This window comes from Heteronotia binoei, chromosome 10 (genome assembly GCF_032191835.1).
Source record: "Heteronotia binoei isolate CCM8104 ecotype False Entrance Well chromosome 10, APGP_CSIRO_Hbin_v1, whole genome shotgun sequence".
NCBI lineage: Eukaryota > Metazoa > Chordata > Lepidosauria > Squamata > Gekkonidae > Heteronotia > Heteronotia binoei.
The window spans coordinates 31,526,636-31,551,534 of record NC_083232.1 but is presented as its reverse complement, the minus strand read 5'-3'; the positions used below and the strand labels follow the sequence as shown (position 1 = coordinate 31,551,534).

At 43.2% G+C, this 24,899-nt stretch overlaps 1 protein-coding gene across 1 annotated transcript in view; it reads right to left on the bottom strand.

The window, feature by feature from the left end:
* ODAD2 (outer dynein arm docking complex subunit 2) overlaps positions 1-24,899 on the bottom strand; it is a 118,372-nt gene that overhangs the window by 67,226 nt on the left and 26,247 nt on the right. The window contains 4 exon segments of the mRNA XM_060248287.1: positions 160-369; positions 818-964; positions 21,824-21,968; positions 23,926-24,036. Coding sequence (XP_060104270.1) covers positions 160-369; positions 818-964; positions 21,824-21,968; positions 23,926-24,036 — 613 coding nt within the window.

Sequence of the window (24,899 nt, the reverse complement as noted above, 5' to 3'; positions counted from 1 at the left end):
TAGCAGCCCCCATGAGGCTACTTTAAAGGTAGAAATATGGTTGATGGGAACAACAATATTTAAATGGGAATGAAGATCTTACTACTGTTTATCAAGACAGTATTTTTTTAAAAAAGATGAAATCAATTACCCAAAGTGCTATTTATTATGGATACTTACTAGTTTCTTGATTCCACCATGCTGCCTGACTGTTCTTCGTGCTCGTTTGAATCTGGCCACATTAGCTATTGTCTCAGCTGCCAAACATTTCAGATCTTTATCTAGAGAATCAAGTATCTTCACCATGATTTGTAAGCCGCCAAGATCAGCAATTGTCCGTCTGATCTGAGCATTCTGGCTTATTTCCTTCAGGATTTTCAATGAACCAATCTAATCAAATGAAGATATACAGTTTGTACAATTTTCAGAAAATGCATCTAAAGCACAATTACTTGAGCTTAGATGGTTTAACATGCTACAAGGCCATTTATCCCACCATTATGTAGAAAATGGCATAATGAGGAAAGATGCAGTATTTAAGAACAAAGAAAATAAACTCTTGGAGAGCAGCTTGACTTCTGATTCTGGAGGAATTGGCCCGCTGCTTTACATCTGCTTAAATACACATTACACTTTCCCCACATCTAGTCGTAGTTAGGAAGTTCCATACTTTCCAGGCACCTAGGACCCTGATTCAGATGCAAGGACAGAGAGCTTAAGCCTTAACCTCCACGCCATTTTGCTGATCTGAAATGGGCTCTGGGAGCCGATATTTGTACCAACAGGCTGCACATTTACTGCAAGCAAATTTCTTCAACAGGTATATAAACTAACTCACCTTACATTTGATTTCTTCAGTATCAAGCAAATTAATCAGTACTTCGAGTCCTCCGACATCTCTGATTGCCAACTGACATGTTTCTTGGTACAAATTGAAATCTCTCATTGAACACAATGCTATTACAGTCGCTGTTTGGTTACCTGCCTATAAAAGGGAGTAAATACATTTTATTATACAAGCTTCCTAATGCAAAAGTTACTGAGTAATACTGAAAACAAAATGGGGCAATCTAGCAGCATTAGATAACGATCATTTCTGTGTATTGTTTAGACAACGTTTTCAAGGATTTATTACTGTTTTAACACATTAATATTTGTCACAATTATACACTATTATGTTTTTGCTGACAATCTCTCACTAAGAAATTCAGTGCTATAAAGTTTAACTCAACATCCAAATATTCTGGTAGTCCTACTGTGACTACATGGGACTGGCTTTGTCCAGATAACACAATTCCTTTTGTTTACTATAAAATGTGTTTCCAATTTTCAACTTTTATTTTTTTCTACCTTTCATATGGAAAAAACTGATACATATTCTAAGGTAGCATAGGGAACAGCAATTTGCAGTTTCCACTCAAGTAATGGGTATATCTGCAATTTTGCCTGCTGAAAACGAGACCATTTATAACTTTAAATTCAATAAACATGCCAAGTAGTATGGCTTTCTATACCACCCCCAGGCCTTGAATTTAGCAGGAGCCCACAGGAATACAGCTTCTGAACTTTTCTGAGGGTTCCCTCTCCCCCACACCTACCTATCTTGTTCACTGAATAGTAGGTGCAGCTGCATAGCAATCTCTAGATGAGCTCCACCACCTATTTTTCTGCAAAATGACGTCTGCCCCCCCCCTAAATTCACAGGATTTTCATTGCTGTCAGATGGCCATCTAGCCTCTGTTTAAAAACCTCCAAGGAAGGAGAGCCCACCACTTCCTGAGGAAGCCTGTTCCACTGAGGAACCCCTCTAAAGGTCAGGAAGTTCTTCCTAATGTTGATCCGGAAACTCTTTTGATTTAATTTCAACCCTTTGGTTCTGGTTCTACCTTCTGGGGCCACAGAAAACAACACTCCATCCTCTATAACCTTCAAGTACTTGTAGATGGTGATCATATCACCTCGCAGCTGCCTCCTCTCCAGGCTAAACATGCCCAGCTCCTTCAACCTTTCTTCATAGGACTTGGTCTCCAGAGCCCGAACCAGGGCTTTTTTGTAGCAGGAACTCCTTTGCATATTAGGCCACACACCCCTGATGTAACCAATCCTCCAAGAGTTTACAGGGCTCTTCTTACAGGGCCTATGGTAGTCTCTTGGAGGAATGGCTACATCAGGAGGCGTGGCCTAATGTGCAAAGTAGTTCCTGCTGCAAGAAAAGCCCTGCCCCTCACCATATTTGTCACCCTCCTCTGGACCTGTTCCAGCTTGTCTATATCCTTAAAGTGTGGTGCCCAAAACTGAGCACAATACTCCAAGTGAGGTCTTACCAGAGAAGAGTAAAGTGATACCATCACTTCACATGATCTGGACACTATACTTCTGTTAATACAGCCCAAAATTGCATTTGCCTTTTTAGCTACCACATCACACTGTTGATTCATGTTCAGTGTATGGTTCACTAAGACCCCTAGATCCTTTTTGCACAGATTACTGCCAAGACAAGTCTCCCCATCCTATAACCATGCATACTGCATCAGCCAGCCCACTGAATATAATCACCACTAGAGAGGATAATTGAGGGGGGAGGGGAGAGTTTAGCTTGTCCTTAGCCTTCCTCCTAGAAAGGAAAACAGCAGTGCTTTATAACACTTGAGCACCTTGACTTTTCTCTACCTGGACTGCTCCTCCTTGATTATGCTCTCCAGAGGTGATGACGCATGGGGAGTTATTTGGTGTGATAAAACTATCAGTGTTTCTAAAGCCACCTTGATGCTTCGGCACCTTATCCTGGGGTGGTGGCAGGCTGAATTCAGCAGTGCCCCTAGATCAAGGGGTTGGGAATATTCTCTGATGACAGCTCCAGGTACAGACAGCTGCTTAGGCTTTTGTTGCCCTATTACTGCTTTAGGTTGCCATTAGGAATAAAGGTGGGCATAAATGAAGTAAAATCAACAAATATTGCATACAAATCAATAAATATTGCATCAGCAGAGGCTCCTCTCAGGGATTTCTGCAAATGCTGCACTGTTACATACATAAATGTTATCAGGAAGTCAGAACTCACTACAGCTCCATGCTGATCTTACACTCAGTGGCAAAGCTAGGTTAGCTATTTGGCACTGTGTTAAACTGTTATTAATGCACACATGTAAGGACATTTGAGAATGTAAGCTTTCATGAGCTAGAAGCACACTTCATCAGACAATGAAATGGGACACAGTTAGCAGTGCTACATATAGTTCTTTGGTAGGGTCAAGCATGCAACATAGTATAAAGTTAGAATCTAATGGCAAAATAGTGAAATTAACAAATTGAAAGAACAACAGTTTGGTCCGGATAGTATAAGTTGCATGGGAAAACAGCAAAAGGCAATAAACCTGGATCTATCTACACGTAAGTACAGAATAGCTACAGATAAGAAACCTTAAAAGAGAACGGTCAACTTATTGCTTGCTACATACATATGGTTATATTTTTGCCTTTTTAATTCTGGAATGCTGAGCTTTTATTACAGGCAAGTTAAGTAGACTGTTCGCTAGTAAGTGTTCTTGTCTGTAACCATTTTGGCCTTTTGTGTTCGCCAGCTATTTATCCAGGACTACTCCATACATTACATCCTGTAAAATTTCAGCAATTGTGTGCTTCCACCCGGGGCAGCTGGGCTAATAACAGATATTATCCAACCTGTACTACAGTTTTCACAAACCACGCAATTGCTTAATAATAATTTTCTGAAGTTAGGGGAAGCTTTTGAATGAGAAACATGTTTGGCCTCTGTAGTGGTGAGTACTGCAGTTCCTGATTACAATCACTGAGCAGTAAGGAGGGAACTTGCCACCACTGTTGTACAGCGACCAAAAGACAGGTGGAGGGGGAGCCCCACTTGGCCACATGGCTCTTGAACAGAAGCCTTTAACAGCCAGGTTATGACTATGGCTTGGATCCCAAGGTAAAACGGAAGGGATTTCTACCAGCAGAACAGGACTTCCTCACCTCTCCCCTCCCTCTGCAACCCAAAATGAGCCCCAAAATGCTGTTCCTAGGGGACAAAGGACTTCTAGGAACAGCATGAGGAAGGAAATAAAGAGTTCTGCTGCCAGTGCGGGGAATAATAAGCAGAACTCCCCCTGCCCTCTTCCATTATCAGAAATTTTCCATGGGATCCAATCCAGTGATGCATTTGTCGACTGCCACTAGGCTGAACTGCCAGGACTGATCCAGTCCCTACTACCATACAGACTGCTGCTAAATGCATGTTTTATCCAAATGACATACATATATTTTTAAAAAATAAATACTTTCTATAAACTAATGTTTATATAAACATTACTTTACTTGTTCCACCACAACTCCTTGAAGTCTTGAATTGAACAGGAAAAAAATTGGGGTCGTTATGTAGATCCCTGTGAGCTGACTAACTTGTGAAGTATGGAGCTTATCCCAGGCAGGCAGGTCACAGCCATTTTCCCTCCAGCTGCCCAGAAACATAGGCTTTCCCATATCTCTTTTTCTGGCCACTCAGAGTTCACTCCCCTAAAGCAAAAAGCTAGCCCAGCTTGCCCTCTACCTCCATGGTTCAGGAGGTCCCACAAGGTCGCCATAGTTCAGGAGGCCCCTTTCATGTCTAAAGGGAGTGTTCTTTGTTGTGGGCAGGCACTTGGCTTGAAACCATCTTTCAACATTTTATGATTATCCCTATCTCCAATGGCACTTATTCTGTGACTGGCCATACCATACAGCAGTCATTTTGTGCTGGCATCTGCTACTCTTTCTCAAAATTCCATAAGTGTCAACAGGCTCAGCAAAGTGGGCACCATCATGTAGGGTTTTTTTTCTTCTTCCCATCAAGCCATAAAGACATGGTCACCTTGTGGGGTTTTCAAGGCAGGAGATGTTCAGAGGAGGTTTGCCATTGCCTGGTCCTGCATCATGACCCTGGTTTCCTTGATGGTCACCCATCCAAATACTGACCAGGTCCCACCCCTGCTGAACTTCCAAGATCTGATGAGACTCGGGTAGCCTGGGCTATCCAGGTCAAGACTACATCATACATTTCAAAGCTAAGTTATTTCCCTGCAGGAATTCCCAATTAATTTGGGTGTGCAAAAATATACTACATGTAGTTTTTCTCCTTTTTCATAATTGCTTACAAACTGCTCTCAGAAATTTAGCCACAGCCAAAGCAATACCAGGATCACTATCAGCAAGCAGGAAAGGCATGGAAACAAGGGAAACCCTGGAGACTATCACTACCTGTACCCACTGATCTCTCAAAGAGGCAGTCAATGAACAATCCAAGAAAATATGGGATAAAAGCTCAATTGCCCCAGACCCACATGCGCATAATCTATCTGAGCAGGTTACTCCCTGGAATCTACCCAGCCAAACAGCAGAGAGGAAAGCATTTAGTCTGGCTGGAAGAACGCCCTCCAATGTTTTGGGACAGTCAATTGAAAACGATAAGATGGACTGGTACAAGAGGCAGAGTACCATAAAAGGGCGTAAAGCATATGCTAAGAGCTAACTGACAGTCTAGTGCCTTATAGACCAGAGGTGGCCAAACTTGCTTGACATAAGAGCCAATCAGAATAAATGTCTGAGAGCCACAAGACAGACGGAAGGAAGGAAGGAAGGAAGGAAGGAAGGAAGGAAGGAAGGAAGGAAGGAAGGAAGGAAGGAAGGAAGGAAGGAAGGAAGGAAGGAAGGAAAATTTGGCCACCTCTGTTGTAGACCCTTTTCACCAATCTATGTGACACTGCCAGTGAATTAGCTCACTGCAAATAGTGTCTTTGCTTGCCTGCACCCAGTGTCATACCAGCCCCTATCCAACCTAGAGGAAGAGAGAAGTCTTGACTCCCTGGTATAAAGGAGTTACAATTGCTTACACAGTATAATATATATTTTTAAACCAAATCCACAATAAAATATTTTTTCATATGCTCTGACACATTAGCTCTAAGCATAAGCATTACTACCGGTTGCCACAATTATTTTTTCTGTCCTCGTAGTTATTACAGAAAGGTTTTGAGGACAGATTTTAACCAACATGGGAACAGTTAGCGCTCTGTTAAATGCACACAAAATATAATATAGTGGGTTCTATACAATAATGAGGCAAGGTGGTAGTGAACATAGCTCTTCTATTGAATACAGCATGGTATAGCGCTGCCTACAAAGACTTAAAACTAGGGCTGTAGGGCCCCTATATACACACACCCAAAGTACCCACGCTGCCTGTGACTGGACCATTCAAACCATTTGGGGGCTCTTGATTGGAACAGGGCAGCAGGATTTGGATCCTGCTGCCTATTGTTCCCGAGTCTCCCAAGCTCTGTCCTTCAGGCCCCAGTGAGCCGGGCAAGAACTCCAATTTATAGATACAATTCTAAGCCCACATACAACATCCCTCCCCTTAGTTCGCAAGCCTAGCTGACATAATCATTGAGGTAGCTTGTGATGCTCTCTGGTGGACCGCCTGAGCCCCGGAGGGGGTGGAGGAGCGGACGCAGTTGCAGCGGCAGTGAGTGCAAGGGCTGCCGCTGTATCTCTCTCAGCCAGTGGTTCCCAGGCCTCCGTGACCGCCGGTTCCGCCTGAAGGGCGGGGCTCTGGACCCCTGCCTCCGCTGTGGTAGTTGGGGAAGGAGTGGAGGTGGCAGTCTGGTTGTCAGGACTGTAATCCTCGACTTCTACCTCGGGGCTCTCGCGGGACCTCAGCTAGTCGATGTGCCTCTTTATGGTGGACCCCCCCCCCCCGTTGTAATCTCGTACATTATGGACCCCAGCACCCTGGCAACCCTTGCCGGAATCCAAGTGGGCCCCCCCAAAGTTCTTAGACATAAGCTAAGGTCCCCTGTATCTAGCCCCCAAGGTGCCCGGATTGACTCTGAAACCTCCTGCAGGTTGAGGGCTCTGTCTAGTAGGGTGGCTACCTGACGGCCCACGAGGAGTTCAGCAGGGCTGCGGCCCGTAGCCGAAGAGGGAATACTGTGCTGTGATAGTAAGAATTCTGCAAGGCGGTCCTCCCAGTCTCCCTGGATGGTGCGGTGGAGCGATTCTTTAGTCGTCCGCACCATCCTTTCGGCCTGGCCGTTGGTGGCTGGGTGGAATGGGGCTGACCTGATGTGCCTAATGAGATTGCGGGCGCAGAAGTCCTGGAATTCTCCTGACATGAAGGCTGTCCCATTATCCAAGACCAGCGTGTTTGAGAGGCCATGTGTGGCACACACCCGGTGGAGATCGCCGATGGATGCCACCAGGAGCACCTCCAGCCATTTTGAGTATGAGTCCACAATTAAGAAAAACGTTTGTCCCTGTTTGTGTTTCGTGTGGATTCCCAGTGCTGCACCGGAGCCCGGGGAGGCGCCGGCCGGGTCTCCTGGCAGGGATGGCATCGAGCAACCCAAGACTCGATTGCATTGTCCATCCTTGGCCACCATACATAACTGCGGGCGAGTGCCTTCATACGCACAATCCCTGGGTGGGTTTCGTGCAACACATGGGCCAGAACAGCGCCCACCCCGTAGGGGGAGGCATCGCAGGCCAAAACAACAGGCATCCTCTCGTCAAAGTGTGCCAGCAAGCTGTTGGATGTCAGGAGGTCTTTAACGGCCTAGAAGGTGGCTGCTTGCCGACGGCCCCAAACCCACGGAGCCCTTTTGTCTAAGAGCCTATGCAAGGGTTCCACTACTGCCGACTTGTGGGGGAGGAAGGCGTGGTAAAAGTTGAGGACACCGAGGAATGATTGCAATTCGGCTTTGTTAGCGGGGGCTGGTGCGTCACAAATGGCTGTGATTTTGTCCTTGGGTGGGTGGATCCCATTCGCATCCACCATGTACCGCAAAAAGTCTATTGTAGGGACTCCCAACAGACATTTTTCCCTCTTTACCTTGAGCCCTGCCTCGTTGAAACGCTGTAGTATGATGCAGTGGCAGCTGGCGAATTCCTCTTCCGTTGCTGAGGCGATCAGCACATCGTCAAAGAATGGCTGGACCCCGGGAATCCCTTTTAAGAGAGAATTCATTAAGCTCTGAAAAATTCCCGGGGCCACGCTGACCCTGAACTGGAGGTGCTTTACACAGAAAGCGCCCCGATGTGTGACTGTAGTTTGGGCCTTGGCCGTGGCAGCATCCACTGGCAATTGCTGGTACGCTTGGGCCAGATCCAGCTTCCCAAAAATTTTGGTGCCTGCTAGGGATGCTAACACATGGCTGACCACCGGGACTGGGTAGGTGTGGTCCTGCAGTGCTTTATTGATCGTGCATTTGTAGTCTGCACAGATGCGGAAGCTCCCGTTTGGCTTGACTGGGGTGACGATTGGGGTTTCCCATTGTGCATTGGTGACCGGCTCTAGGACCCCTTGTGCCACTAGGTGATCTAGCTCCTCTATCTTGGGTTTCAAGGCAAAGGATACCTGCTGGGCCTTTAGCTGTACAGGTGACATGTTGGGGTTTATTTGTAACGGCACTTGGAAACCGTGTATGTTCTTAGTGTCCCATCGAAAACTTACGGGAACTCCCCACAGATGTCCTGGAAATCCATGCTGGTGGAGGCATGATGGATTCCCTCTACTTGGATTTCCAAGGGTGCAAACCAAGCCCAGCCCAACAGGCTATCCGCCATCAGCAAGGGAAGGTCTCTTGAAAATTTCCCATATTGCACCTTGACTACCCTGACCCCTTTGATGCCAATCTCCCTTTTCTGGAAGTCTCGTACAAGCACAGGGGATGGGTATAGCTTAGGTCCCCCCTTGGGGCAAAGTTTCTTTAGGGTCTGGGTGGAGATGATGGTGTGTGTGACCCCTGAGTCAATCTCCATTCGGCAGGGAGCGCCCTCAATAAACACTGTCGTTTTGAGTTTATCTGGGGACGGCACGGGGATGTCGCATACCTGTCTGACTGACGCGGTGATGGCGTTGATATCTATGATGGCGACCTCGTGGTGGTGGCCATTTTTCCGCTCCTCTGATGGGGGGTTTTCGAGCGGCAGACCCTGGCGAGGTGACCTGTCTTCCCACACTGGTGGCAGACAGTGTCCCGGAATCGGCAGGAGCAGCGGTCGTGGTTTTCCCCGCAACTTGCACACTCTTGAGCTGGTGCATTTTCAGTCGCACATGGCGGCTGGCACTTCGCGGTGGCATGGTGAAGTTTGAGAGTGTCGTCTCCCCCTGAGTCGTCCGCTTCTGTGGAGGATGAGGCGGCTTGGTGAGCTGCCGCTGCCTTGTGCTCTCTCCGCGATTTCTCGTAGCTGGTAGCCGCCTTGATCGCCTTGGGGAGGTCCATCAAGCAGCTTACTCCTCAGCGGCTCGTCCCGCAGCCCGAAAATAAACCAGTCCCTCAGTCTTTCCTCCAATCAGTGAAACTCGCAGCGGAATGACAGCCGGTGGAGGGCCGCAATGTAGTCAACGGCAGACTCGTTGGACAACTGCCTGCGCTCGGAAAAGTCGAAGTGACGGGTCAGGACTGACAACTGTGGTGCGAAATGGGGTGTCAGGGCAGCGGTGATGTCCGTGTAGGAGGCATCCTTGAGGAGGGTGGGGCCCATTAGCCCCTGGGCTAGCTCCTGGGTGTTCATCCCGCATGAGCTTTGGAATAGCGATCTCTTTTTATCCCCCACAACTCCGTGGTAGTGGATGAAGTTCTCCAGTCGATCCAACCAGGTCTCCCATCGCTCTGGACTGGTCACATCGAACTCGGGAATCCTTCCTGGCATAGCAGCCATTGTCAGCGCTGGTGGTGCATGCTTGGTGCGGAACACCCGTAGCTGCTGGCCTAACTTACCAGGATCCCACTTTCATCGCCATTATAATATAGTAGGTTCTATACATTAATAAGGCAAGGTGGTAGTGAACATAGCTCTTTTATTGAATACAGCATGGTATAGCGCTGCCTGCGAAGACTGAAAACTAGGGCCGCAGGGCCCCCTATATATATACACCCAAAGTTCCCGCCTGTGACTGGACCATTCAAACCAGTTGGGGGCTCTTGATTGGAGCAGGGCAGCAGGATTTGGATCCTGCTGCCCATTGTTCCCGAGTCCCCCAAGCTCTGTCCTTCAGGCCCCAGTGAGCCAAGCAAGAACTCCAGCTTATAGATACAATTCTAAGCACATATACAGCACAAAAACTGCATTATGTTTAGTGCCTTTGAAATTAGATACAGTGTATTGGATGCAAAATGAATTCTACTGGCATTTCAACAATCAAATTTTAAAAAGCTTTAAATTAAAGGCAGATTTCATTTTGTAAAAGTCTACTCCATCTTACAGGATGGTTCAGTATAAATAGTCACAAATTTAAATAGAAAATTAATTCTCAAAAGAATGTGTGCCATCCTCAGAGAGAAAACTTTTCGTGTTTTAACAATTTATTGATAACATATGGTTGCAAAATTTAATTATAAATTTTCTGTACTAACCCATATGATATTTCAACCCCCCTCCCTCCAATGTTGACTTCCCCGAAGTTATAGATTAAGTTCAATACTAAAGGTACCACTAACCAATCAAAGTTCAATATTTTTTTTCCTTATTAATACTAAAAAATTGTCCAATGTCTTTTTACATTCCACTCTTTCTCCATATATCCTTTAAATTTCTTCCACTCCTTTTTGAATATATCTAAATCATAGTCTCTTAGAGTTCTAGTCAGTTTATCCATCTCACTCCACGATAAAACTTTCACAATCCAGTCCCATTTCTCTGGTATTTTTTCTTGTTTCCACAGCTGTGCATACAATGTCCTAGCAGCTGAGAGCAAGTACCAAATTAAAGTCCTGTCTTCCTTTGGAAATTTTTCTAATTGTAATCCAAGCAGGAAAGTCTCTGCAGTTTTTTTAAAGTCATAACCCAAAATTTTGGAGATTTCTTGTTGTATCATCTTCCAGAATTCTTTCGCTAACTCAAAAACTTTTCAAATCACAGCCAGAATAATATCTGAAGTTCAGAAAATCAGTTGATTTTTTTTAACACCCCCTGAAATATATATTTAACACCCCTTGAAATAAAATATTTAAAACCTTTATAAGCCACCTTTTTTCCCTTCTGGAACTCTAGGGGCTTACAATACAAAGGGTTTTGTACTTTATTCATCAGTAGGTTGAAAAGAACAATAACAATAAATTGCATAGTGCAGAAAAAATAAAGCAAGGTGCAACGGATGCTATAGTACAAAGCAAATACAAAACTACATCGGCACAATAGTTTCTCATGTTAGTAGGGAGTAGGGTTGCCAGCCTTCAGATGGGGCCTGGGGATCTTCCACTTTTACAACTGATTTCCAGCTGGCAGAGAGCAGATCCCCTGGAGAAAATGGCTGCTTTGAAGTTTTGTATAAGTTCCCCTGGAGAAAATGGCTGCTTTGAAGGCATTGGACCATGATGAGGCCCCTCCCCTCCCCAAACCCTGCTCTCTCCCTGATCAACCCCCAATGTCTCCAAGCATTTTTTAACATAGGCCTGGCAACCCTAGTAGGAAGAATAATGGAAAAGATTGCCCCTGCTACTTCTTATAGAGATGTTTCCACTTGTTTGCCCAATGGGATAAGCTCAAAAACTTTACAGACTCCTGAAAATTCACTTGGCTCCTGAAAGAACAGGATACCATGCCTTTCTTCCAACACTGATCATACCTACCACACATGCCAAAAAGTTCCAGTGCTCTAGGGTGCTTGATCGATTATGAAAGTAAAACAAAAAATTCCAGGAAGGCCCTATTGTATATGCCTTCAAGTGAGCCCTCATAAACCTCTGTGAGAGTGAGGGGAGGAGGTATAAAATGCATATGGCTGAAGCTGTTGGTCTCCTGCTTGCTATCTGGATAGGTAAAGTTAATCCCATGCATCAAACCTCAGAGGATACAGCACATATAATAGTTACATACAATCAAATTATATGTCCCATTGCTTCACTTTTAGTAAGATTTGGCGGTACATTTCACCTCAATTCTTAATTTAAACTCAATTCACAAGAAGACGGATTATCTAGCTTTCCCCCCCCGTTGCTTTTCATATCTAGCGGTTTAGATTTAGCAAATCTTGTAAGGTAGCTGAGATCTCTTTCACAATGAGCTCCATTTTCATTGCACAGCCGAGATTCCTAGAGGGCTGGATTACTACATCACAGCAAAAAACTCTGCTAGACAAACTATGTTGCTAGATGCAGGATTATTTGGTGGCAGGCTTTGATCTAAGCAGGTGTGCACTGTAGCACTATACCTTGGAAGTAAAGCACAAGTATCTCAGAAGGCAAACATGATTTTTCTGAAGCTGTGCTTTGTTATTTTAGACCAGAGCTCTCCTAAATGTCCATTTTCTCTTCCAACTTTTCATTCTGTTCGACAGAACACAGGTCAAGCTGCAACTTGTTAGGGATGAGTTATGAATGAGTATAACTGAGTTATGGAATAATTCCTTGCCCCATTTCCTGAATCTTCTGGAGTTCTTGGGCTTCAGCCTGGCAGTGAATAAAAACATCCAGATTCAAATAACCAGGGCCAGTGGAAAATCACAACCAAGATAAAAATCACAGATTCCATAATGTTCACATTACATGTCTGTAGCGCGTGGAAAATGGCTATTGTTTAAAAGCTAATTAAGCTCTGACACCGTCAGGTCTGGCATGTCTCAATAACAAGGGAAAGCATGCAGTAAAATTCAGATTAAAACCGTTACCAGGATTTTCTGAGACGAAAAGTAAAAAATAACCAGATGACAGAGAAAAAGCAATTATTTCTCATATACTGGATTTAGAAACCAGCACTGGGTTGTTGCTTACATTACGTTCTTCTACTGGATGGCACATACAGCATTTTTTTGCTACCTGATCTCTTCATTTTGCACAGTTTGCAAAGTTACAGCCTGAATTGCGGTCCCCTTCACTTACACAGGGCATTTATTTCTACATTGACGGGTTTGTATGCCTCAATGTATTTTCTGCTGGTAGCCAAGATGTGGACTTGGCAAGCAACTGAATAGCTGAAGCAATATGGAAAGAGCAAATAATGTTCTTGAAGATTGGCAGAAGCTATTTCCATATGTTTGACTGAAGAAATTGTCCATGATCCATTTTATATATTCTCAGTGAAGTCTTTAGAAGCAGCAAGTTTCCTCTAAAAGCCCTGAAAGCAGCACTAAACGGAAGCTTCTTTGCTCACCTTGCTCTAAACATGGCAAGGAAATGCCCACTATCTCTTTCTGATGCAACTATCAGGGCTGATTGGTATATCAGATCTCATACCTTCAACAAAAGAATGTGGAAATTACGCCTTCCTCTAGTTAACAGAGTAAATTCACCTATGTTAAAAGTATTAAAGATTATTCATCACTGGATACAAAAAAGGAACCATGCGTTAAAGAGTCATTCAAGTCATCCACCAAAATAAAGCTTCACATTTTTATGCATTTGCCACTGAAATACTATTCTGCATAGTCTTTAAGGAGGCAGGCCCAAATGTATTGCATATCCCCACAACAAAAGAGGTCAGAGACTTGTTGCGGGATGCTACTGGGGGACCAGGGCAGGGAAACTGGCCATGTGGAAATGCTGTTGCTGTTATGCTGTATTGGCAACCAGGAATGAGCTGGCTGCCTCTGAGTAGAAAACTCCTAAGTGTGCATTTTTAATTTTCAGTACATGCCCATTTTTTTGGCAGCAATATTTCAGGGACTTGCCTTCTACCTAGTTTACAGTGGCATGGATGCAGGAGGCATACCTGTCACTTCCTGCACCACTGGTGGCCATTAGAAAGATTAGCCCCTGTGGTGTGTTGGTATGCTCTGCAGTTGCCTGCATGTTGTCAGGAGTCTGGATGAACGCTAAGCATGGGTCCAGTGGTGCAACGCAGGGTCAAGGCCAGACAAAGGTTCAGAAGACTGAGACCAATTTCCCACTCACCTTACCTCGCTCTCATGTTCCTCTTCTCAGAGGGACTTCTTTCCGATTTCACACTATCTGCCCCGAGGCTGCAGCTAGTGTCAGCTTTTTCGTGCTGCAAACAGAAACTGGTTTTTAGAAGTTTCTATTTACCACACAAAAAAAGCCAGTGCTAGCTGCAGCCCCAGGGCAGATAGTGTGAAATCGGAAGGAAGCCCCACTGAGAAGAGGAACGTGAGAGCGGCATAAGGTGAGTGGGAAATCAGTGTCAGTGAGAAGTCCCAAGTACAAGGGCAGGACACACAATGCAAGATCAAGGTCAGGCTGAGGGTCAGAAGTCCAAGAGCAGTCCCAAAAGCAAGGGCAGGAGATGAGAAGCAGGACTGAGTTCAGGCTGAGGGGGTGAAAGTGCAAACAAGCAGTCCAAAGCCAGGAAACATAATCTTGGAGAGGCAGGTTCAAGTTCAAGGAAGTCAAACTGGACTAGCAATGTAAATGCACTAAGCTTGGTCTGGGACAGGTCCTCACAGGCAGACAAGATAAAGCACAGGGAGTTAGCAGATGTGGAGAAAAATAATATTAAATCAGTTCTCCCATATGCTTAGCAAGGTTTGCCAACCTTAAGCAAAGCACTGGAGAAAGGCATGGGTAATTTTATAAAACTAAGAGACAGCCTATAAGGCACAGGGCAACAGATCCTGTGGCACAAGAGAGGAACCTTTTATGATTTACAGTGTCCTTCTGTGCACAGCTATTCCCATATAAACCTTATTCAAGCCACCAAACTTAATTTAGAGTAACTGCATAGACTAGAGGACTGCACTGTTCATCTCCTTGCCTCCCAACCTTGGTCAGCTCCTCAAAGGCCAATCAGAGCGCAGGGCCTGGCACATCACTCCCTGGCTGCTGGCGTTTCTGGCTGATATCAAACGCCAGAGAAAGGACTGCGCTCTTCCCAAAGTTGGGCTACTATGGGAGAGGAATCTGGGGAAACTCTGCTCTCAGCCTCTGGCAGGAGGTGCAGCTGCCAAAGTGGGTGTGAGGTCATGGCTGGGCCTGCAGCAGTGTCTGTGAAAGGAGTTTAATGAGACTAATCTGGGAAGACCCAGGGCTTCTACAGACTGTCAAGAAAACAGCAAGCAGCTGAGGCAGAATAAGAAGAGTTGGGCAATCAAGTTGTAAGGCAGCCAAAGGATTTTCCAAGGAAAAACTAAACCATATGAAGAGATTATTAAAATATAAAGAGAAAGATGCTTTCTGGGAACAAACAATTGAGCAAGTGAACTCCTTAAATGTAGAAGACAGCCGCTGAGGTCTAAGCCATGTTTCTCCCCCCTCCCCCAAACGCCCCCCCAGCTCTTTGATTATAATATGTGATCCAGAAGCACACAGTCCTACATGCCAGGGCTGACGATGGAACGCCATCTCTGAAATATTACCTGATGAATGCAAAACAAGTGACACAGAGGCTCATGAGAGAAAAGATTTCTAAGAGGACAAAAAAAAGCTCTGGCTCTTAAATACATTAGCAGATACCAACAAGTTTTCTCTTGCCAAATGGACACCCATTTAAGCCTCTGAGGCAGCCCAGAAACCTCCTTGTAGCTGCAGTTCGTTCTTGGCACTTGAACCAAACCTGGGGTAACATTCAGCAAATAAAACTGAGCAAAAACACAGGATGCATATTCCATCTAATCAAGGGATTACTGCCAGTCAGAACTGGATCTTCCTAATTATAGAGCAGCCAAGCCTTATCCCCCACCCAGAAAAAATCCTGTGTGGGCCCTACCTATAATGCTCATACGTTTATTTAAATGTCAGACACTTTCCCAAAAACATCACCAAACACAACCTTCATATGTAAGCTGTGAGAACTCTGCATGGGCTGTTTCTAGGAACCATTCCATTTCCAACCTGAGTTGTCTTTTGTGTTCTCAACACTTTGGGATACAAAAGAGAAACTATACCAACATATTTGAGATTCAGCAACCTCACAGCATCAAACTCACACCCAAGGCCATGAAGGGGACGTTAGAATTGTTGGTCCTGACTGTCCACCTTACCCTGCTGCTGTACACCTGGCATTTGGATAAGCTTCGTCCCCACCTCCCTGTAGTCCCTGAATGTAAACCTATCTTGATTTCATCACCTGAATCTTCTTTTATGTACGATTCATCGTTATCACTCTGATTTCTTGTAGTGTGATGCTATGCTCAGACCTTCCTCCTGAGTCTTTTGAGCTCTTCCCCTAAAAGCTGTATGTGCCATCTGTATTCAAATTTCCAGAGCAGTTAGAATTTTTCTACTCTCTGTAGATGCCTTGTGGGGTAGGATTCTTCTGATTGATCCGGTCCTTTTGCTTCTCAAGGGATGCCAACAACAGGAAGATAGACCACTATGTTCATTGCTTGGGTTCAGGTCTGTGCAAAGAACTTTGATCTCTGTACCCTCTCAGTCTTCTTGGCTGACATGCTGCTCTTCCCTTTTTGTAGGTCTGAGAGGCAGCCTAAAGGAGTATAGTTCTCACTGTTGACCCTTAATCCATCCATCCTGCCCATTTATCTCCAGAAGGGCTATAAGCTCAGGGGGTAGAGCATCAGCTTGACAAGCAGAAGATGCCAGGTTCAATCTCTAGTATGCCCCATTTAAAGGATCAGTTAGTATGTGATGAGAAAGATCCCTGCTTGAAGCTTTAGAGGGCTGCTACCAGTCAGTGTAGACAATACTGATCCTGGCTGACCAATGATCTGACTCAGTATAAGGCACCATTAGTTATTAGTCAGTGACTGGAGGACATTCCAGGCCACCATGCCAAATGCAGGTGGCCCACCTACTCCCCTCCTTGAAGCATGGGCCCAAACCAGAAAGAAGAGGTAATATTTTGTAGTTTTCCTGGTGTGCAAAAAAATTAATTACAGTCTATACTGTGGGAGACCACTGCTATTCAAAATTGGAGTGATTGCTTGTTTCTAAAGTCTGTTTAAAATACTCCAATTCAGAATAGCAGAACTGAGAAAACACAGTTTTTTAAAGGTCTGGAATTGTAAATTCATTATTTCCCACTTCAGGTAGAGAATCCTTCTGCAACATTACAAATTCCATTTTCTTGGTATATGTTACTTCAGATTTTTAAAATACAGTTTATTCCCATGTGGTTATATCTTTAATTCCTGAGTTACCATTGTAATCAATTGTCCTTCCTCAACCAACATTAATAGTTTTAAACAGCCATCTATCTAATTTAGTATTTTTTTTTTACTTTGGGCCTATTTTGGGAGAGAGAGAGAGAGAGATCTTTCTCTTCTGAGTACTAGTTGCATGAACAATTATTACCATCTACATTTAACAGATTATGCAGAAAATCTTTGTAGGATAACTAGTCCATAACTCATTTTCCAGCTGTTATCTGTGTAATTTGATCCAGCAACATCATACATGGTGAAAAAAAATATTTCCAAACCAAAAGCAATGAAACAAATTAAAAAGACTTTTGTAACTTTTGACATTTATGAGAATGTCTAGAGAAAACCAGACTCTGATTGTTTTTTAAGCAATTCAGCTTTGCACTTCATGTTTGTAAGCACCGAATTCAAACAGATAAATTGCAAATTAACATTTATTGTGGAAAGCAATTGTGATGGATATATTGGCTAATTAAAACACATAATAAGAATCTGAAGACAATTCAATTCACTATTAATCATTTTCTGAGGATGCCGGGGGGGGGGGGGGGAGTAGCTGCCCTTCCCTTTTCTTTAGCAGCTATTTGTTCCCCACTTTCCACAAAAAAATATTACGTTTCAAGATTCAATTACTCTTTTCATTTATCTCTATTTAACCTTATATATGGTCACATATTGCTTTCCACAGTCTCTCATAATAAAGATATTAAATAGATGCTTTGCATTCTTCTGAAACTGATTATGTGTCTGTTGTGATAGACCATCTACAGATGAGTGTGCACATATGAAAAGATGGGCATGTATGGCTACAAGAAGGAGAAGAGGAGAAGTTGAAGGAGGAGACTAGATTATATCCCGCCCTTCTCTCAGAGCGGCTTACAATCTCCTTCCCTTCCTTTCCCCACAACAGACACCCTGTGAGGTAGGTGGGGCTGAGACAGCTCTCAGAGAGCTGCTTTTGGGAGATCAGCTCTGAAAGAACTGTGCCTGCTCCAAAGTCACCCAGCAGCTGCATGTGAAAAAGTGGGTAATTAAACTCAGTTCTCCAGCTTAGAGTCCACTTGTTGTAACCACTACACCAAACTGGCAATGCTGGTCATGACAGGTGGAGGAACAAGGAAATGGGAGAGGGGATTGTAACTAAGGCTTATTTTCTAATCTAATCTTGTCCCTACCATGTAAAGGGGACACAATCAATGTTTTAAGGCTCAGTCCTAGCCCAACGCCTACCCTTAGTGAGTGGAGTGGCTGAGCTGGATATTCTGGTTCTCCATGAAGGTTCCAAAAAGTCTATTCCAGGGTTTGGCATCCAGTGGTCCTGAGGTTCACAACTGGTTTCACACAGCTTCCCAGTGCCAACCAGGGTGGCTTTAGAAGTGGTCACACATGTAAGGTTGCTTCCTTCTATGAACATTTCACTGAGCGTTGTAACGGACATGAAACAATTTGGGAAGCATGTATATAGCACAACAGCAGCACTCCATGTGCTCTTTCTTTGGTTTTAAACATACTATAGAAATTTTCAATCATAATCTGTTTTATCTTTTTAAATACCTTTTTCACATCCAAGCAGAAACGTTCTGGATTTAATTAGACTTTTATCTGTACAGACCAAGTCTACTGTTCTTCCCAGTATTCCAGACAGCAATAGAAGATAAAGGACCATGCTATTTAATTTTAATAGAAATTCCATGATGGCATTTTCATATGTTAAGTCACAGATAATGCAGTAAAATGAAAATGGGGATACTCCATTTTAAAATAAAGCACAATAAATTCTTTTGTTTTTCCACCATCTCTACAAAATTGATACCGTGTGTAACTTATTTATTTTTATGGATGAAGTTTTTTCCCTCTTGTTTAGATTCTTCCTTACATGACTTAAGCTGTACTTCCAGATTTTCTTTTGTTTCCAGAAGTACAAATAAATGCAGTTCTATATGTACAATGCTTTTATGCTATCAGAATCTGAATATCAAGTTTGTGGAACAAATTTCCTTCTGCCAGTATAGGGTTGCTTACTAAAACTTGGAAGTGCAAATTAAAATCTCCAGTTTTCCTTTTGAAACATTTTAACTATTGCTGCAAACAAACCTTCAAGGCACATACACAGACATCCCAATCTAGCCAAAGAGCTGCACATCTGGAAAATGGGCATTCGAACCATGGTGTTCATTTGGCCCTATGGAACAGATGGATGTGCCAATGTGAATAGAAATGTGCAAAGGTTACTATCTATGGCACAGCACCAGAGCTGGATCAGGCTACGGATATTAATACACAACTCACCTCCTTTGTCATAGCTTCCTTTTACTCTTGAAATGGGGGGAAAATGCTGAATGCCACTATTCTATTCTTTTTAGGAAGATCTTTAACCAATCAACCATTACCTTCTTTTGTCTCGGTGCGTAAAATAATTCTAAACTCAATTAATCATGCTATAAAGCATATTTAAAATATTATTGATGTCAGTTTATTGTTTGTATTTCAGAATGCCCCAAGTGCAATAAAATTTGAAATGGGATGCAATTGCCATTGTTTTGCCAAAAAAGTATTCTTAACTGGGCTGGATTAACAATTAGGCCAAGTAGGCACTGGCCTATGGGCCCCCATGCATTTAGAAGCCCTGGGCCAGCTTCTCCCCCCAGTTTTCCCCCTGCTTGTAGCTAGGGTTGCCAAGTCCAATTTAAGAAATATCTGGGGACTTTGGGGGTGGAGCCAGGAGACTTTGGGGTGGAGCCAGGAGACATTACGGGTGGAGCCAAGATCAAGGCTGTGACAAGCATAAAAGGAGTTCTGGTCATCACGTTTAAAGGGACGGCACACCATTTCAATGCCTTCCTTCCACAGGAAATGAAGGATAGGGGCACCTTCTTTGGGGGCTCATAGAATTGGACCCCCTGGTCCAAACTTTTTGAAACTTGGAGGGTATTTTGGGGAGAGGTACTAGATGCTATACTGAAAATTTGGTGCCTATACCCCCAAAAAACAGCCCCCCAGATACCTGTGGAACAATTCTTCATGATTTTCTATGGGAATAAATCTCCATAGGGAATAATAGAGTTCCCAGCAGACATTTCCCTCCCCTCCCCCCCCGCTTTCTGATGACCCTGAAGCAGGGGGAGGATCTCCAAACCGGGGGATCCCCTGCCCCCACCTGGGGATTGGCAACCCTACTTACAGCCCTCCCAGTCTGCATGCACAGCCAGCAACTGAGCTGCTCTTTGCCCAACTTGCCTGGTGCAGCTGCTGCTGGTGTTGTTGCCAAGTTTGCCTCTCTGCTCCACAGCTTTGTCAAAGGGGCTTTTGAGAAGGTGCCTGCTGACTGCAGCAGGGGCTGCAGGCAGTGGGGTGGCCACTCCAAGTCTGAGGTAATTTGTGAGAAGGCCCCCAAGATTTTGACTGCCTAAGGGCCTCCACAGGGTTTAATCAAGCCCTGATTCTTAAACTTCTGGCCTCAATTTGCTGGAGAGCAGAATTTGAAAATAAGCACACCTACCCACATTTATATCATACCATATAGTTTTTTTTAAAAAACACTATACATTCCAATGATGTATGAAAGTACTATTGGATACATAACAAGAAAACCCAAATCTAGTCAGGCTACTCATCTATAACTCAATGCTTATTTGCACAAAAAAGTTTCAATTGCGTTTCTTCTCCTTTGGGTAGGTTAGAGAGTTTGACTTTTAATTGAATAAAATCAATCCAATTTTTTTTAAAGCATACAAGTTTTTAAACAAAAATTAGAGAACCAAACTGTGATTGCATCTGCCAAATGAGAGAGAGAGAGAGAGAGAGAGAGAGAGAGGTTCAGTAGCACACACAAAAACGTGGCTTGACTGCAGCAAGAGCCTCTTCTCAACCAACATACAGGAAAGCCAGCAGCATCGCATTTGTGTTTCACAGGACAAACAGTGGTGCAATTTGTCAACTACATTTCTGGCAAATAAAGGGGCTTATGTTCATTAGTATACAAAGTATTAATCTGTTCACCATCTTAATATTGATGATAGGGAATATTTAGAGGCAGCAGTTTACCTGTTCATTTCAAAGGTAGAATGCTATCGCCAACTCCTTAACACTCTCTTAACATATCCAATAGTTCAAGGCTGCCCTAGTCAGCAGCTTCAGGGTACAGCATCAGAAATCCAAACCAGCTTCAAACAGGTTAAAATCTTATTAAGAACTGCAAATGTAGTCCTATTTTCTAGTCCCTACACCTTAAGATGCAAATTCAATGTGTTATCCTCCTACTAGATTATTTTATTTAGATATCTACAGCCCACTTTTCTCCCCAGTGGGGACCAAAAATGGCTTGCACTGTTTTCCTCTTCTCCATTTTATCCTAACAACAACCTGGTGAGGTAGGCTAGACTGTGAGAGTGATTGGCCATTGGTCAAAGGTCACCCAGCACGCTTCCATGGTAGAATGAGGATTTGACCCTGGGTCTTCCAGAGTCTACCATGACATTCTGACCGCTAGATTAGGACACTGAAAGCTATGGGCATAATCCACAAAAGTGTTATGTTGCACTGAAGGACCACTTTTTCCCCTTCCACATATAAGCTATATAGTCAAGTGTAACTGCTGGTACGGTGATGGCCATTGGTCTGGAGTACTGCAACTCCGAACTAACAAAGGAAATTATAGTCTCCCTGAAAATAAATGTGTTTAAGTTTCAACATAAAATATGTTTAGGAGAATAATAAGTGAGAAGAAAGTCACGCCATGTAATAAGAACAGGAAAAAACATTATTTTCAGTTTTCCAAAGAAAAGAACAAACTTCTTTTACCTTTATATATTTCACTAATTTTTGAATTTGCCAGTATTCAGAAGGCAAATCTGTGTTTATTTCCTGGTGACGTTCAGGTTGCTCTTCATCCTCCTCGCTCTCTGAAGAACTTTCACTAATATCTTCAATTTTTAATGAAGCTTTACTAAATGAAAACACACAGCAACTCGCTTTTAGAAGATATGGACAGACAAGCACGAGCCAAAAGAACAATGTAGTAGGGAGAGCTGCTGTACAATTTCAGCTTACAGGAGATACCATTGAAACAGAAATAGCAGTAGGTTCCTAATGCATATTAACATGATTTCATACAGCAGACACACAAAGGGCTGCACGACAGCTGCTAATATGCAGCAGCAGCATTTGAACTATATTCTAAATGCACAGTTGAGGGTAGAATGCCAGGTTACAGAGACAGGAATTCAAATCCCAACTCAGTCATGAAGCTCAGAGTGACCCTGGGCCAAATTCTTCCTACCTTGCTGGGTTATTCTCAGGATAAAATGGAAGACTACCACCCTGAACTCAATGGAGGAAGGGCAGGTAAAAATGTAAGAGGTAAAGATGCTGCACATGGGATCAAGCCATGCCATTGGAATAATAACAAGAATACTTTGCATGTATGTAGTGCTTCTGAATGTTCAAAGACCTCTGTGTAAATTATTGTCTTATTATCGTTGTTTGTACATTCCAGACAGGCAGCTGAAGTGGAGAGACAGTGGCTTTCTATCACAGCTCACACTTGTCACACTGGACATGCAGAGTTTCTCCCAATAGTTGTTTTTACTTTAACACAGCTGTGGGGAAGCTTCAAATTTCCTCACACTAGTAGTTCCTGGAGGAATGGGGGTAAGGTGGAGATGTAATTACCCTTTTTCTTGTGGACTTTTTCTTGTGGACCCTTTTTCTTGTGGACTCTTTTTCATGAACTAATTAGTCTACCCCAAGGCAGAGGAAATGGTCCATGGGTCCAGTATGATTTTACCCAAAAGTAGGAAAGTAGCTTGTGAAACAGCAATTTTGATCAGGAAAATGGCTTGGCAGGAAAGAGTTCACCAGCCTCTTCTTCCACCTGTACTCTGTTTAGATTCAGAATGCCACTCCTTCATGGTTCCATCATTAAAGTACAACCTCTCCGTGTAAAGACATTCCATGTGTCTGGTCCCTTAGCTGCTATAGTATGAATCAGGTTTTATAAAATTGAAGAGGAAATAATGCACAAATGATTACATCAACACAACAGCTTGTGCATATTTTATATATGTTCCTTACTTTATGTAACTCACTGAATTTATATAAATTAACCGGTGTGTGCCATACAGAGTAAGACATTTTAAAAATATTTCAAAATCATTTGTTTGGACTAATGCAATTTTATGCCGGTGAAGTATGCATTTGTATGCTTTTCAGATTTTGATATTTACTCATTAAGTCTCAGTTGGGGGGGAAGAGAGAGAGAGATGGAAGAGGTTTACAGGAAGGAAGGAAGGAAGGAAGGAAGGAAGGAAGGAAGGAAGGAAGGAAGGAAGGAAGGGAGGGAGGGAGGGAGGGAGGGAGGGAGGGAGGGAAAGAAAGAAAGAAAGAAAGAAAGAAAGAAAGAAAGAAAGAAAGAAAGAAAGAAAGAAAGAAAGAAAGAAAGAAAGAAAGAAAGAAAGAAAGAAAGACCTTTTGGAAGGGATATTTAAATTCCAAGGACAAAGCCTTTTTAAAATGAGATCTATCCCTATATCCTGGTTAAGAAATGCAAGCTAAGGAAATGTCTGTCAAGAGCCAAGTTATGGGCACAATAAAGCCAAGCAATCATCTTCTCTTTACCATGATTGGAAAAATGGTAGCAGATGCAAGTATGAGACCATCCTGCCAGAACCAACAGGTTTATATTTTCAGCTTGGGAGTTCCCTCTTCGATCATGCACAGAAGCAGAAACAACTGGGGAATGTTCTGTTTTAAAAACAACTGCATAAGTTCTTCAGTTGATAATAGTAGAGTCTTTGCCCTATTGATGTCATTTGGAAAGTATCCATAGTTAGCTTACTGCTTGTGTTGAAAGCTGATGTGTTTGTAATTCAAAAGAAAGAGACAAATAGTAGACAGCCACATACCCTTTAGAAGAAGGAGAAGTAGGAGAAGATCCTGTGCTGAGTTTCTTCTTTCCTTCTGAAGGGCTGGGTTTGCTTTCCGTTTCTTCCTTCTCTCTCTTTGCTGCTTTGCCTCTACAAACATTTTTGTTTGTTAACAAGCCATAGTGCTATTGTGACTATATTGTAAATTTGTGCATGCATTTATCTGGAAAATCAATTTAGTAAGGGAGGTGTATTTCAACTGATTAAAGCCAGAATATATGAAGGTTGAAAGAGAATCTCTTTTTATGAACGTTTAAAAACTTGCCATTACAAATTAACAACACAGGCTATTGAATTTAGAATTTTAAAACACTGGCCATCATCCAATAGACAGTTAAGTGTGCTAAGTCTAATGATTTCAGAGGACTTAAGCACACTTAATTCTCCATTGGATTGTAGCCATGGTTTTCTAATACTAAAAACAGTTCAGGTTTTTGCTTTACTCCAGCAATATTCATAGCATGAAAGTTGCTGGCATAACAAATAAATCACCTCAATAGAAATTTGATTAAAAGCTAAAAAACAACTCAAACTCAATGTATGAACAGTGTAAGAGCTAAAATGGAGGCAGTAATATTTAAGCACGCATTTCAGGGTTAGGTACAATCCAAAACCTGCTATGTTGACAAGGACTGATATTGCCACAACAGATACCATCTTCCAGCCAAGTCTATGGTACCCTGTTCTACTTATGACTGGGATCTGGCTGGGCCAAGAGCTGCTCTGGCCACTGGTGCTCACTGCTTGACCCACTGGGCCATTTGGCAAGGGGGTGTCATTTCACCGCAATTAATTGTACACTTGGATAATTCAGTTTAGTCACCTGATCTGAAAAAGTGGTCAACAAGTGTAAAAATAATTTAATCACATATAGCATGCACCTTTAAGCACACTGAGAACAAATTCACACATTATGAAAAGTCCTTCAGTCATATATCCCTGGACTTTCCCAC